This window comes from Schistocerca cancellata, chromosome 4 (assembly GCF_023864275.1).
Source record: "Schistocerca cancellata isolate TAMUIC-IGC-003103 chromosome 4, iqSchCanc2.1, whole genome shotgun sequence".
NCBI lineage: Eukaryota > Metazoa > Arthropoda > Insecta > Orthoptera > Acrididae > Schistocerca > Schistocerca cancellata.
In genome coordinates, this window is record NC_064629.1 from 768915642 (window position 1) to 768932444 (window position 16803).

Consider the following 16803-nt stretch of genomic DNA (forward strand, 5'->3'; position numbering starts at 1 on the left):
TCTTTCTTCAAAGATAGGCCGTATTCTAGAGAAACACTGTGTTAAGGTGATCTTCCGGCCCCCCACGAAGATTGCGGCTTTACTCGGCTCTGTGAAGGACGATTTATTGCTTCGTAAGGCGGGTGTGTACCAGATTCCTTGCGGAAATTGTGAGCAGTCATACATAGGTCAAACAACACGCACCGTTCATGAAAGGTGCGTGGAGCACCGAAGATACACACGCCTATTACAACCAGACAAGTCAGCTGTGGCCGAACACTGTATTGATACGGGTCATTCCATGAATTACAGTGATGTGAATATTTTAACATCCACCTCTTCTTTTTGGGATTCTGTATTCAAGGAAGCCATAGAAATTCGATTAGCCAACAATTTAATAAACAGAGACAAAGGTTTCAATTTGGACAAAGCATGGAATCCGGCTCTTGGACTAATTAAATTGCAGAGAAGTCGTCACCGTGTCATCGCCGCCGATCAAACATCGATAAGCACATCGAACGTCCGTACGCTTTCGCCACAGGCGGCGCAGCATCTGTGACCCGCATGCGCAGTACAGCCGCGGTGGAGCATATAAGGCCGCGCTTGGCACCTTGTCATCAGTCTTGTGACTCGCTGTGAAGATGGCCGGACGATACGCGGCCGAAATATCAGTAGAAGAAATTTTATTTGCGCGGCTGCATGCCCGAAATTTAATGGCGTATAAGGAATATCTGCTGAATGTCCACTTTTATTATTGTCGCTCAAAATTTTAATCAGAACCATATTTTGAAAAATCGGAATAAACATTTTCTACAGAACGCAATTTTCCACCTTATCACTTCTAAAAATAATAATTCAGACATTGAAATAACATATGCTTTAGTCTGTTAACAGCCCTAAAAAGTTCAATTCATCAATATATTTACATGTGGACAGCATAAAACAACTGATTGTGCTTACTCATCAGCTAGACAGAATAGTATAAGGAGAAGAGCGTACCACGAAAAAAATGGCTTCATCTAGCTGTGAATGTACCAAAAACCAATTGGTGTATCTATAAAAGTGAAATGGACACCCTACCTACTGGCACGTTGACTATTATTCTGACTCGCACCACACACAACTCTTTTCGCATAATCATTTGAATATATATCACGCGTTTTCAAAACAATTTTTGCTCCATTGCAAGATATAACAAAACCATTGAACATTTCACTTCTTACAAATACATTTTTCTTGGATATAACCCAATTATTAAAAATGCGTTTTGCACAATTACTTTCAGTTTCACTGACTGTACATGTATCTAACACAGTTTTTCCTTTTTCCTTCTTCCTTTCTCGTTATACGCAATTAGTTGAAATTCTATCCGTAGCATATATGTTTTATTCATCTTTTCCCACAGACCGGCAATTTCATCCTCAGTTTCTAATAATGCATACATAACTGCAGCTGGCATCTTAACCATAGGTTTCGTTGCTCTTCTTACAAACAAATCTTTCACTAAAATATTATCTGCTTTCATGATAACAATTACTGTTAATGGCAACTTATTTACGTCATCATCCCTTACCAACTTAAATGGTTCAAATGGCTCTGAGCACTATGCGACTTAACTTCTGAGGTCATCTGTCGCCTAGAACTTAGAACTAATTAAACCTAACCAACCTAAGGACATCACACACATCCATGCCCGAGGCAGGATTCGAACCTGCCACCATAGCGGTCACTCGGCTCCAGACTGCAGAGCCTTACCAACTTATTATAATCGTTATGTATCAGTCATTCAACATCACTATTGCCTATTTGATAAGTAAAGCTCATCAGTTAAGTTCACACAATTTACTTCAGCTTCATATACAGCATCTCCATCATTAGTCGCTACTTTGCTGTCTGCAACTACTTGACTAACCCAATCATCTTAGCTTATAGTACTGGGTTCGCTCAGCTCTGTGTGTGCTTCTGATGCCTCCAATCTTCCTTGACAATGTTTTACACCTACATTACTCGGGTTGCACATTTTCACAATTTTACTACAAATATCGATTAGCTCAACATTACAAGCCTCCATATTCGAGTCTACATCACAAACCATATCCATTAACGTTTCAATATTGTAGTATAACACTCTTTTCTGTACTACTCATTTTTGCCAGATATTATTAAATCACTTTGTAACATAAAAATTTTTACCTTCGTTCAGTCCTTTGCTCGTCTGCTACTGGTGTTGATTACTGCTGATGAACTCAGTTCTCGTTTGCGACTGCTGCTCCAGTCTGCCATCACACGCTGCAGTAATGTTTACCTCCAGACTGTCCACCTTAATAGGGTAACAGCTAAAGAAAATGGCAGTGCCCTTCTGCTGTGTTATTGCTCCACATCTCTCGCGTTACATCCCGTTCCGGTAGCAGTAAGCCACTGAGCTTATCTTGTCCCAATCTTCTCCACTACTGTTGCACCCCGGCTGGCTGCCCAAAAGCTACTCACAATGCAGTTGTGAAGCTGATATGTCCCTGATACTATTTTTATATTTCTCTTCATTGCACAAACCACCGATTACGAATCGCTACGCCTGACAGTTTAGGGCCCTACACAATTCTAACCCTTCACTGTTCCTAATATCTGCTGAAACCTTACGCTGTGAAATGTTAAAACATGTCATCACCCTTTCGAACACTACATGTCATCTCGCCACTCATTCAGTTGTGCGTTCGTACACCGCGCCAGAACAGGAAGGTATTCTTGGTAGTTGCGCAGTTTCGCTTAATCACCATCTGCAACTGTTGATGTAGGATCTATCCTTAAGCTTAAGCCATAAGTTTCTGTTTAAATTGAAAATTGTAAGTTTATCAATCTTCTGTCAGTTCTTAGGATACTAATGGTGATGAGCAGGTCTCTTACAGTCTCTAATGTTTGCGAACAGATCGTTAGTATGGGAATACGCGGAGCTTAATACGTCTTATCTCGTCAGAAAGTAAAAGAGCACACAGTACAGATGAAGTGATCAAAAGTTGTTTCACACGCAATTTAGTAAATATGACACACAACTGTGACTATAATCACCAACATTCCTCAACTAAACCGAAACCACACGTTTTAACGGATACAGCACTTGCATATAAAGTATGTCCACACAGTATTTATTAAACAAATCTAAATTTTAGCACAAATATGTCCCAAGCATAAACTAAACAAATACAGAGGCAAGATTAGCACTGTATGCTGCCGGTAACAACAAACCATCAGTGAAATCTGAAGTAATGGCGTGAACTTCGATCTTATAAAGCCTTACTCTAGCATATTGTTCAGCTTCTTTACTTTATAAAAGTCTATAAGTTATATAAGTAGGAAATTTCATCTTTTATTGGCTAACGATTTTTTCACTATATTTTGTTTGCATATTATTTTTCACGAGCAGCAGCTAATAAAGTATGCAGTTCTAATTTTTTACCCACACAATGGGAATCCTGGGTTTATGACCATGGGACCCATTTTGTATGTTAAAATTTAGTTATTGAAAATGTAGTGGTGTTTAATTAAAGACCATTTCTTATTAACATGGGTGTTTATAGATTCAGAAAAACCAAGCTTCAAAAGTACATCAACAGAGTCCGAAATTTTACAGTCATTTGGCCATAGTTGGAACTGGAACTTTGGACCAGGAGAAAATTTTAACTAACAATGTCTTCTGAACTAATTAAATTATGGCTAATATAAACACGTTATTGAAAAGAGGAAAATTAGCTCTTAATTTCAAACTGGTCTTTCCTTTCGATTTTACTTATTAGCTCATAAGATTTTCCCTATGGTAAGATTTATGAAATTCTATACTTGCAGTAACTTATGATGGCCATCATATCTGACGAAACTAGTTAGCTCATAGAAATCAGAACAACAAACTGAATGATCTGAATAACAAAGTTTTGTGGGATGTCTTTGTTCCTACAATTTTGATAATTTGTATAATGTGTGTTTAATGTAAGAACCTTAAGAACGGAATTTCGAAAATAAAATTAGCAAAAATTTTGTATAGACCTTAATACCTGAGACAAGGGTGCACACAATATATGACTGTGAGTGTCAACCTACTGTGTCACACATGGATGAACTAGCCAACTTGCTGACGAATGCTACTGTGTTCTCTGTTCATAGGTACACAAGACGGCAAAAGGAAAAAGAGACATTTCTACACCCAGCACTTCCAGTTTCCAAAAAGTAAGTATTCATTGATAAACATGTTTATTAAATTTATGTAAGGAATCTTAAATAAAGATATTTTTTATTAAATCATAATTCTAGCATTTTATGCGCATTATGTGATCACCCATTCCACAAACCGTCATACGTAATGCTGCAGAGTGTGCCTACAAAATTCTTTTCATTTACACCTATCGATATTAGTACTGCAATTTCCACGAAAGTTAATGTGTAATAATGCAGATCGTGTGCATGTGATCTCAGGCAGTGTACGCAGGTACTTTCATTTAACGGCGAGTAATGGAATGGGGTGACAGAATGCTACTCTGCTATGGCTTGCAGTGATGAGACAGAGGAGCAAATGTAGGATTCTAATTAAAGCTTGGATAGTAAATGTCTTAGGAACAATCCGTGCACCCTATGTTTTTTGACATGTTGCTGAATTAGTAAAGTATTTTATTAAAAGGTGATCCTGCCATTATATAAGTGAGGGTAGCCAAGTTATGCGAATTAAAAACTACTGAACACAAACAAACGGGTAAATATTTTTAAAGAACATAGGAAACAGAGTAGGTGTAACTTTTAATAACAGATAGTTTATGCAGTAAGGGTCAAACTCCTACTGAATGGTGGTCCTACAAAGAGTTTTATAAGTAAATAAGGTTAATTATTGAAATGTATCAGAGCCTATGAATCATCTAGTGGAAAGACGACAAATCCCCACACAAATCATGCCACGTCGAGTACTCAATACATAAGTTTCTGTGCCTGCATTCTTAGATGCCAGTAACTTAGATACGATAATCTATCCAAAGTGTCTCTTCATAAATTCAATCACACCTGTCTGCTGTACTCACCGATGGTAAAAAACTAGCGTCTCTCCTTCTCAATCGATGTCCAGAACTGATCTATCTTCTCTGTCCCTCCTGTTCCCAAGAGCACCCTTTCCACCACATATATCAACCAACGTCATGTCACTTCAGGCAATGAGAGCTTGAGCAGCTCCCCGCCCAGTTATATAATTTGTACATCACTTTGGCAGATATATAAACGGAACACCATTCCTACGCAAGTTATTCTGTAACTAAAATAAACATTCTAATTGACAGGGTATCTCATGATGTGTCTCCTGACATCAATTATTATCATTTTTAATTACATATTTCATTAATATTGACATATTTGCGCTTCTTCTTCACGCTGATTTATATTATAATCAGCACTGATCATGGTTTATTAAATCTATTCCCTAGTAAGCGCACACTGCTTCATTTTATCAGTGTAAATGTGGAGAACGCTATGATTCGACGTACTTAGACATATAAAATTACTATTGTAGAATATATGACAACAACAATGTAATATTCGTTGTTTGTCTCGATGATGGCTATTGTGCAATGCCATTACCGGCCATATCGTTTTTCGTGTATAATAAAATTATTTATCACTCAGTAAGTGTAAACATTTGTGGTGGGATGAATGGTTTAATTATAGGTATGTTTATGATTGCAGTTGACAGTTTTAAATATAACATATTGCACTCTCTTGAGTGACTTGATGCTCTTGTATTTACTTCCCAGCCTCATTTCATGTTACTGAAGTACATACTACCTGTATCTGCTGTTAGCCAGCCGTATACGTTAGGGGCCAACTATCTGCAGTCTATCGTGACTGTCCTGCGACCACCTGTAATCGCGTTGCCGGTAAAACCTAGTCAGTCTCTCGCGCTAATCTTGTCATTGTCCGCAGACCCTTTCCACACGTGCTTAGCAGAAACCAATTCCAGGCCTCTAGCTTGCTGTTCGTAGTTACTCAGACTCAAAAACCACTTAGATATCTGTTATGTTTCAGTACAGTCTCTGGATCCTCCCAAGAGTCTCCCATAGCAAGTGCGTTCTTGACTGGTCAAAATATATTATCTGCTTGTTATGTTTAGTTCCGTCAAATGTTTCTCCCTAGGCTCGTTACGTTATGTAGTGTGGGTTGATTAGCTGCATATCGGGGTTCTGGAGTGAAGTGGATATCTCATGATAAGTACATAGGATGACAGATACATTGATTTATGAATTCCATCAGATACAGAAACTTTTTTGTCGCAGACAACAGCCATGGTTGGACTTCAGTCTTGGAGTGTGGTAAAGGCGCTGAATTTAACAAGCAGGTTTCGCAGACAGCTTACAGCACTAGTACTCGGCTGCAAGGCAGAATCATGCTGACAGCATTTCGGCAGTTTGGTTGGTTGGTTGGCTGGTTTATTGATTTGGGGAAGGGACCCAAACATTGAGGTCATTGGTCATATCGGATTAGGAAAAGATGGGGAAGGAAGTCCGTCGTGCCCTTTCGATGGAACCATCCCAGCATTTGCCTGAAGCGATTTAGGGAAATCATGGAAAACCTAATTCAGGATGGCCGGACGAGGGGTTTGAACCGTCGTCCTTCCGAACGCGAGTCAAGTGTACTTCGGCAGGAGGAGAAATGCGAAGTCAGTCCAGGATGGAGGCAGGCTTCTACGGTTGCTTTGGGGCTCAATGCAGTGAGCGGGAAGGGTTCAACTACTGACCCGAACGTGGGCAGCAGTGAAGGTACTTAGCAGAAGTAGAGTGTGCCCGCACAAGGCAAGCCAGCAATAGTAGAGTACGCCTATGCAAGACAGCTGATCAGCTCTCTCATAGCATCAGCAGTCAGCCAGTACATGGTCCCCAGCTGGAGGGCACCAGTTAGACTCCATGAACCATCTGGATCTATTCACATCCTATAACAGCTGATGGAGGTGGTGTCCAGTAAGGACAGCCAGATGATACATCGTAGGATGGTGACTGGCTACGAGTACTTCTCCTAGCTAACTGCAGACGATGACTGACACTGACTGGTTCAAATGGACCGTATTTATGGTTGTTTCACCCACCAATGTCTCTCCAGGCTAGTACTCCATGTCACGGAGGACAGGGAGGAGCCTGATGCTGGTCTAGGCCATGTGGTAAAGCCGGTTGGCGTTGCTACATCCTGGATTCCGTACTTCTGTTGCATCAGTAGTGTTCAGCCCTCACTGCAGAAGTGAGGCCCAGATGTCTCGTAACACTGCATACGGTGCTGCCTGGGGCGACGAATTTTGCTGCGTCAGCCATGAGCATCCACAGCTTCTTGCCACAGAATGCCTTGGCAGCTTCTGTCTCTCCCGTTTACCTGACACTTCTTCCATCAAATCGTAGTGACGTCTCTCGTTAACTCAGCAACGCTAAGTAAAAAGGAGCAGTGGTGCAATACGCGTCTCCTCCTTGGAAGAAGTGCTCCAGCAGATCACCAATTGGCAATGGCCTGGAAATGACTTGTGACACAGATAAATTCTTACACATGAATAAAGCATTTAGAATTCCCTTAGGAAGTATCTGGAAACGTAGGATGAAAGAGAGATTATAATTAAAACTGGTTGTCTCGGAGGGGGCAGCCACTGATACCAAACTCGACACTCCTGCCCTACTCCCACGGGGTGAGAGGGCGTCAGATATGAAATTATAAATAGGAACTCCCCTTTCTTATTGCAGTTTAGGATTGTTAGGGAAAAAATACGTAACTTCCACACTTAATTTTTCTTTTACTTGTGCCCATTCATCAATAATAAATACACATCAGGCTTATATCCTAAGAGTTTAGAAAGACAGTTATCTTAAAACATTTAATGTTAAACCGGTTTCTTGTAGCAGATACACATGATTCTCCAAAACATAATACTTTGTTTTGTCTGCATTATTTGTGTAAATTCTTTCATAGATATCGCTGAGATGGAAAGGAGTTAGAAAAACTCATTGCTTTGTTTATCGATGAATTGAAACTACTTTTAGCGTTACGCAGGCGCAACGACATGGACATAGTTACTTCGTTCGCTTCAGGTTGCTTTCTTAATGTGAGTCCCCTTGCCTCTCACCATCGGGGTGCTTGTTTTAGATGAGTCCACTTGACTCTCAGCACCGGGGTGCATTGTTTGAGTCATCTAGCCTCTCACTATCAGGATCACCATTTCAAACATTTGTCTATCATATTTCAAAGTTTTCAACCCATATTGATTTTTTTCGATTACAGTTCCGTCTGTCACGCAACAAAAAACTGTTAAATACAAAATTTTCCTATTTGTTCCCAGAGGAATTGAATTCACAATAAAAACTTGAGGCTCCTATTTAGGATGTCAAATCTGAGCCTCTCCCACCTCCTGGGGGTAGGACAGTGGGGTCGAGTTTGGTGTCATTGTGTTGTGGGTTGGCAGGAGAGCCAACAGCGGGTACTAGAGGAAGCCGAAAGGCACGCGTTTTAGCTCACGCAGGCTGGCGTGAGGTTTGGAACACGACAAGGAATTTAGACTTTAGAAAAACGGACGTAGCTGGTGGAATACTTATCTTTAATCCATTAATGATGAGCGTCGCTCTTGACTGTACATGATTCAGTATCAATAGTAACTGGCAATGGCGCCTTGCTAGGTCGTAGCAAATGACGTAGCTGAAGTCTTTGCTAACTATCGTCTCGGCAAATGAGAGCGTATTTTGTCAGTGAACCATCGCTAGCAAAGTCGGTTGTACAACTGGGGCGAGTGCTAGGAAGTCTCTCTAGACCTGCCATGTAGCGGCGCTCGGTCTGCAATCACTGATAGTGGCGACACGCGGGTCCGACGTATACTAACGGACCGCGGCCGATTTAAAGGCTACCACCTAGCAAGTGTGGTGTCTGGCGGTGACACCACATTCCTCCCCCGCAAATCGGCGCACGATTGTGGCATAAGGCTTCCGCCCGCCGTGGGGAGGACCCCACGTTGACGTATGCAACGAGGTGGGTAGCCTAACAACAGGCGAGGCTGTGCCACCCGCACCCTGCCATTCGGACCGCGGATAGCTAGGAAACGCCTGAAAACCTGCTCCAGGGTGGACGCCAACATGCGGTGTATGCGCCTGCAGAGAGACAGGAGGAGCCGAAGGGTCGACCTCCATCGGGCCGGGGCACCTGACGGGCGAAGACGACATATAGTCCGGAGCGGACAAGAGTTCCATGGCGGAGGACAACTGGTCACGGGAAGCGATCGGCAACGCGTGACCCAGGGAGGCGCCTGGCGGTTGCAGCGACACGACCACTGCGGGCGTCGCCGGCGGGAAAACAGGCGGCGGCGGCGGCGGCGCGTCGCCATGGGGCAAAATGGAAGGTAGCATCGGTAACACCTGGGGCTGAGGCGAGTCAGTGGATGGGTCCCCAGAGCTCTGACCGGACGGCACCGTCGCTGAAAGCAGACGGGGAGCGGCAGATCCCGTGCGACGACAGAGGCGCAGCTGATTGAGATGCCGACGCACCTCACCAGAGGCCCCCAAAATCAGATACATAGCGCGGCCGAGGCAGCGAAGAATGCGCCCTTCGAGCCAACGCCGTGAACCTCGATAGTTGCGGTAGTAGACAACGTCACCTGGGGCAAAAGCAGGTGTCTGCCGCTGCACAGAAACATGATGCGGTGGATGTAGCAAAGACATCAAGGTTTGATGAGGGCGACCGTGGAGCAACTCAGCCGGCGAGCGACCTTCTCGGGGCTGAGAGCGATATGAGGACAAAAAGAGCAATAACACGTCCTCCCGAAAATGCGATTCTTTCAACTTCAATATCTGTGACTCGAAAGTCCTGACCAATCGTTCAGCGGCACCGTTTGACTGTGGCGAAAACGGCGCGGACGTCAGATGTTGAATACCATTGGCCTTGCAGAAGGACTGAAATTCTGCGGACATGAATTGTGGGCCATTGTCGGAAACAATAGTCTGTGGAAGTCCTTCAATGCAAAAGATAGCAGATAACGCTTGGATGGTGGCAGATGACGTCGTGGAAGGCACGAGGACAACAAAAGGAAAATTACTGAATGAATCTACCACAACCAACCACCGAGCATTCCAGAATGGACCAGCAAAATCGATGTGTAAGCGTTGCCAAGGGGAAGTGGCTTTTGGCCATGCAAAGAATTTCCGTGGTGGTGCTGATTGTTGTTCGGCACACACCATGCAAGAAGAGCACATATTCGTAATCGCGGCATCGATTCTGATCCAATTACAGTGCTGACGAGCAAGTTGTTTCGTTCTCACTATACCCCAATGTCCTTGGTGGAGAAGCTGTAAGACAGAGGACTGTAACGAACGTGGGACCACGACCCTGGACTGATCATTATCAGAACGCAACAGCAAAACACCACGTCGTACAAAAAGTCTCTCCTTGTGAGCAAAAAATCGGCGAACCAACGGGTCCCCGATCCGTGACTTTGACAAGGGCCATTGCGTAGCAACAAAACGCAGTACGGTAGCAAGGACAGGGTCGGCAGCTGTGGCTGTAGCTACACGACGAAAATCAATCGGAAACGATTCGACCACGTCATCGGTTTCCGAATCAATGAACATGCAAGCAAGTTCGGAGGAATCGAATGCTCTATCCTCAGCAACAGGCAAACGGGACAACGCATCGGCGTTTCCGTGCTTAGCAGTGGACCGATACAAGATATCGTAGCGGTACTGCGAGAGGAAAATAGACCAGCGAATGAATTTCTGCGCTGTACGTGGAGGTACAAGCTTGGTCGGATGAAAAAGCGATGTCAAAGGTTTGTGGTCTGTGATGATGGTAAAGTGACGACCATACAAGAAATCATGAAACTTTGTGACACCAAATACGAGAGCCAATGCTTCTTTATCGATCTGTGAATAATTTCTTTGCGCAGACGAGAGCAATTTGGACTAAAAGGAAATAGAGCGATCGTGCGAACCATCTTTGTGCGCAAGCACAGCACCGATTTCCGAAATCCGATGCATCCACCATCAACAAAAGGGGCTTTCGTGGATCGAATGGCGTAAGGCAAGTATTGGAAAGCAACGCCGATTTCAACTGGCGAAAGGCGCGTTCGCATTCCGTCGTCCAGACGAACAGAACACCTTTACGGCGTAAGCGATGAAGCGGAGCTGAAATGGAAGAGGCGTGGGGAACATAGCGATGGTAATAGTGGATTTTGCCCAGCACACTCTGTAGCTGCTTCAAATTCTGCGGCGAAGGCAAGTGTTATATGGCACGGAGGTGCTCTGGAATGGGATGTATGCCTTGGGCATTGAGTACATGTCCCAGATAGGGTAAGTCACGAGCAAAAAACACACATTTGTCCTTCCGCAAGCGAAGACCATTTTGTCGCAAGACCTGAAATAACGTTCTGAGATTGGCTAAATGTTCTTCTTCCGTCTTTCCGGAGATCACAATATCGTCCAGATAGTTTGCTGCAGTAGGGGCCAACGCACAAACAGTTTGTAGATATTGCTGAAACAATGCAGGGGCGGATACACACACGAATGGCAGTCGTTTGAATCGATACACACCAAGATGCGTGTTAACCACCAAAACACGCTGGGATTCTTCCTCCACCGGTATTTGCAAGTACGCATCTGCCAGGTCCAACTTGGAAAAATATTTACCCGGGCACAGTTTGTCAAACAGATCTTCCGGGCGGGGTAAAGGAAAAGTTGCTATCACTAGTTGTGGATTCACTGTTGCCTTGAAGTCCACACAAAGTCTCAATTTTCCGGAAGGTTTTTGCAAAATTACTAAGGGTGATGCCCAGAGAGAAGCCTGCACACGTTCAATTACACCGTGTGATTCCAAATCGTGTAATGTTTTTGTGACCCCATCACGCAATGCGTGGGGAACATTGCGTGCTCTGAAAAATTTCGGTTGCGCGTTTACTTTGAGTTCCAAATGTGCTTTATAGTTCTTAGCGCAACCGAGGCCCGGTGCAAAAATGCCTGCAAATTCTTCACATAGACGAGAAACACTGTCGGAAAGCACAGTCTGGTTCACTGATAGGACCTGATTTACTATAGACAAGTTAAACAACTGAAATAAATCGAAACCAAACAAGTTCACTGCAGAAGAAGAACGAAGGACGTAAAATGGCACAAGTTTTGTTTGCCCCTTGTATGTTGCAAGAAGGCTGCACTGTCCTAACACAGGGATCTTGTGAGCCGAATGGCTAGTTAACTTAACAGTTGCGGCACGCAACAGAGGTGTGCCCAGCAGTTTGTAAGTGTCTTGATTGATCAGTGAAACTGCAGCCCCGGTATCGTGCTGGAATGGTATCACTTTGCTGTTAATGTCCAACTCCACAAAAAGTTTATTGTCCTGCTGACGACAAGAGCGACTGTCTCGTGCAGCGTGAACTGACACTGGTACAAAATCACTTGCGACTTGACGGGAGTTCCGGCGATGTCGACGCACACTATTTGTTGGACGAACACAGTCACTGTTAGAGAGAGTGGCACTGGGTGGAGTGGCATGAACTATATGAATTTCCATGGGCGAAGTGACGCAAGCCTGAGTATCCTTGGTTCGATTCCGATTCTGGCGCGAAGCAAAGGGCCTGGAATGGTTTTGACCTTCCGATCTGAGCTTTTTCTGGCAAACACTTTGAACATGTTCTTTTTTATTACATTAAAAGCAAATAGCTTGGCGTGATGGGCAATTCTCAAACGAATGTCTAGTAGCCCACCGCAGGCATGATTTTAGCACTGCATTTGCTTGCTGCTGCGGTACACGTGGCTGAGAGCCTGGTGACAGTGGCGTGGCCGGGCGCAAGGACTGTTTACTGTTCCGTGCAGCTTGCCCGGCGGGCCGGTTAACCTGACACACGGGTGGCGAAGTTTCAAATGATTCCTGAGCAAAGTCAAGTGTGTCCTGCCGATCCAATATATCCATCACTTGTTGAAGGGAGGGATTGACTAGTTTCAAAATCTGTTCCCTTATACGAACATCAGAAACGTTATGTGCAATTGCATCACGTACCATAGTATCTGAATAAGGGAGTCCACATTGACACTCAAAAGCACAATCCCTAGTAAGGCCTTGCAAGGTTGCAACCCACTCCCGATTAGTCTGACCTGCCGTACGTTTTGTACGAATGAAGGTATACCGTTTGGCAACTACATTGACTGATTCTTTGAAATATGCATCTAATGCAGACAAAATTTCATCGTAGGACAGAGTTGCTAAGTCGTGTTGGGGAAATAATTTGACTATCATACGGTACGTGGTCACCCTGATGGAATATAATAAAAAAGGCTGCCGCTTGTTACCTTGAATTCTGTAGGCGGCGAGATGGAATCCAAATTGGCGTGACCACTCCGTCCAGCTTTCCAGTACAGCATCAAAAGGACGAAAAGTTGGTGCAACTGCGTGTTGTGGCTGCGTTAGCGGTGGAGCGGCGGCTGCCGCATCGTTTTGCATTGCACATTAACCCTGGACGAGCTGTCCAAGGGCATCCAGTAAGGCCTCCGTCTGCTGATTCTGTAAGCGATAAAATTCGGACAGTACATCTGGAGATGGTGGTGAAGCCATTACGCAAGTAAATCAGGGCAGTATAGTTACGAATGCGGTGTTGCCTCATCGCCAATGTTGAGGGTTGGCAGGAGAGCCAACACCAGGTACTAGAGGAAGCCGAAATGCACGCGTTTTAGCTCACGCAGGCTGGCGTGAGGTCTGGAACAGTACAAGGAATTTAGACTTTAGAAAAACGGACGAAGCTGGTGGAATACTTATTTTTAATCCATTAATGATGAGCGTCGCTCTTGACTGTACATGATTCAGTATCAATAGTAACTGGCAATGGCGCCTTGCTAGGTTGTAGCAAATGACGTAGCTGAAGGCTATGCTAACTATCGTCTCGGCAAATGAGAGCGTATTTTGTCAGTGAACCATCGCTAGCAAAGTCGGTTGTACAACTGGGGCGAGTGCTAGGAAGTCTCTCTAGACCTGCCATGTGGCGGCGCTCGGTCTGCAATCACTGATAGTGGCGACACGCGGGTCCGACGTATACTAACGGACCGCGGCCGATTTAAAGGCTACCACCTAGCAAGTGTGGTGTCTGGCGGTGACACCACATTCCTCCCCCGCAAATCGGCGCACGATTGTGGCATAAGGCTTCCGCCCGCCGTGGGGAGGATCCCATGTTGACGTATGTGATGAGGTGGGTAGCCTAACAACAGGTGAGGCTGTGCCACCCGCACCCTGCCATTCGGACCGCGGGGAGCTAGGAAACGCCTGAAAACCTGCTCCAGGGTGCACACCAACATGCGGTGTATGCGCCCGCAGACAGACAGGAGGGGCCGAAGGGTCCACCTCCATCGGGCCGGGGCACCCGACGGGCGAAGACGACATGTGGTCCGGAGCGGGCAAGAGTTCCATGGCGGAGGACAACTGGTCACGGGAAGCGATCGGCAGCGTGTAACCCAGGGAGGCGCCCGGCGGTTGCAGCGACGCGTCCACTGCGGGCGTCGCCGGCGGGAAAACAGGCGGCGGCGGCGGCGGCGGCGCGTCGCCATGGGGCAAAATGGAAGGCAGCATCGGTAACACCTGGGGCTGAGGCGAGCCAGTGGATGGGTCCCCAGAGCGCTGACCGGACGGCACCGTCGCTGAAAGCAGACGGGGAGCGGCAGATCCCGTGCGATGACAGAGGCGCAGCTGATTGAGATGCCGACGCACGTCACCAGAGGCCCCCAAAATCAGATACATAGCGCGGCCGAGGCAGCGAAGAATGCGCCCTTCGAGCCAACGCCGTGAACCTCGATAGTTGCGGTAGTAGACAACGTTGCCTGGGGCAAAAGCTGGTGTCTGCCGCTGCACAGGTTCCGACGTATACTAACGGACCGTGGCCGATTTAAAGGCTACCACCTAGCAAGTGTGGTGTCTGGTGGTGACACCACACATTGGATGGCCCCTTTTGAGATGAAGAATTTTCATTGCAATCGTTTCTTAATTTTGCTTGTGGTTTTCCAGATTTTATCAAAAACAATCGTAAATGTATCACCTTATGGATATATTCCAGTCAAGTTTCCCTTGTACTAGGTCCGGGTGAAACCCAACGTTCAATAGCTGTGTACTTAAGTAATTACTACATCCTAAAGTTGATCCATTCTGTTTTGTGTCGAATGCAGAGAATATTATGGTGGGTGAGTGGATCTCCGCCTTAAATAGTCATAGGTTGCACAGAAAAAGTTACGATTACAACTGCACCTTAAGCGTAAGCCCTTTTATCTACGGTGTTTATCAGTGTGATGCTGCTGCACGTGCAGGAGCATGTTATCTGCGCTAATATGTCCTTTCTGAGTTGCTATTAGCTCGTCCAAGGACAGGAGAAGGTCAACTTCCAGGATATTGTTGGGGCAGATTATGGAGTGGGTTACGTTTGAATTATGAGCACTTCTAGGGGTTTGTCAGGCCAGTGCAACTGTGGCTCCTGTTAAGGTAGCTCTAAGCTGAAACGTTGGTCCTGAATGTCACAAGCTGTGCCGTTAATGAATACTCTACTGTCTCGTAGTTCTAGTCCTACCGCACCTTTAGGTCGACCCTGCTCATAACAGCTTACAATAGCCACTACAGGCTTGCGCATAGAATACACTCGATGATCTCTAAAAACAGGGTTGCGGTTCCAGGATGTCCTGTGTGCACTTCTCGCTCCTACTCCTCCAAACAATGATTTTACCTCACATGTTCCCGCCGATGTCTAGGTCGGTAGGGGCAAGATTCACCAAAAATCTATCCACATTGCGTTACTTTCACATCACCACATCTACATATACAACTACATACATTTTCCTCAAGCCACCGTATGGTGCATGGTGGAGGGAAACCTGTACTACTACTAGTCATTTCCTTTCCTGTGCCACTCGCAAACAGAGAGAGGAAAAGCGACTGTCTATATTCCTCTGTACCAGCCGTAATCTCTCTGATCTTATCGTCATGGTCCTTACATGACGTGTACATTGGTGGCAGAACAATAGTTTTGCAGTCAACCCCAAATGCCGGTTCTCTAATTTTTCTCAATAGTAATCCTCGAAAAGATCGTCGCCTTTCGTCTAGTGATTCCCATTCGAGTTTTCGAAACATCTCGGTAATACCTGCACGTAGCTCGAACCTTCCAGTAACAACCTAGCCCCCCGCTTCTGAATTGCTTCAGTATCATCCTTTCATCCGACTTGCTGCGGATCCCAAACACTCGAACATTATTCAACAACTGGTCGCACTAGTGTCCTATATGATGTGTCCTTTACAGAACACCAGCTTTTTTTTTAATTTTCCTAATAAACAGACGTCGACAATTCGTCTTCTCTACTACAAGACTTTCATATTGATTCCATTTCATACTGCTTCGTAACGTTTCGCCAAGATATTCGAGCGACATGACTGTCTCAAGCAGTACACCACTATTGCTGTATTCGAACATAATGGATTTGTTTATCCTTCTGAGCTACATCTTTTTACCTATAGAGCTAGCTGCCATTCATCACACCAGATAGAAATTTTGTCTAATTCATCTTGCATCCTACAGTCACTCAACTTGGACTCTTTCCGCAAACCACAGCATTGTCAGTAAACTTACCATGTCCGCCAGATCATTTATGTATACACGTAATAATACCGGTCCTATCAGACTTCCCTGGGGGACTCCTGAACGGTACTCTTCTCTCTGATGAACACTCGCCGTCGTAGACAACAAAGTGGGTTTTGTTACTTAAGAAGTCTTCCAGCCGCTCACATATCTGTAAACCTATTCCGTATGCTTGTACCTTCCTCAAAAGCCGGCAGTGTATC

At 45.1% G+C, this 16803-nt stretch overlaps 1 protein-coding gene across 1 annotated transcript in view; it reads left to right on the top strand.

The window, feature by feature from the left end:
* Positions 1–16803, top strand: part of LOC126183736 (uncharacterized) — a 1106726-nt gene that overhangs the window by 785124 nt on the left and 304799 nt on the right. The window contains exon 5 of the mRNA XM_049925942.1: positions 4132–4194. Coding sequence (XP_049781899.1) covers positions 4132–4194 — 63 coding nt within the window. The remainder of the gene's footprint in view (positions 1–4131; positions 4195–16803) is intronic.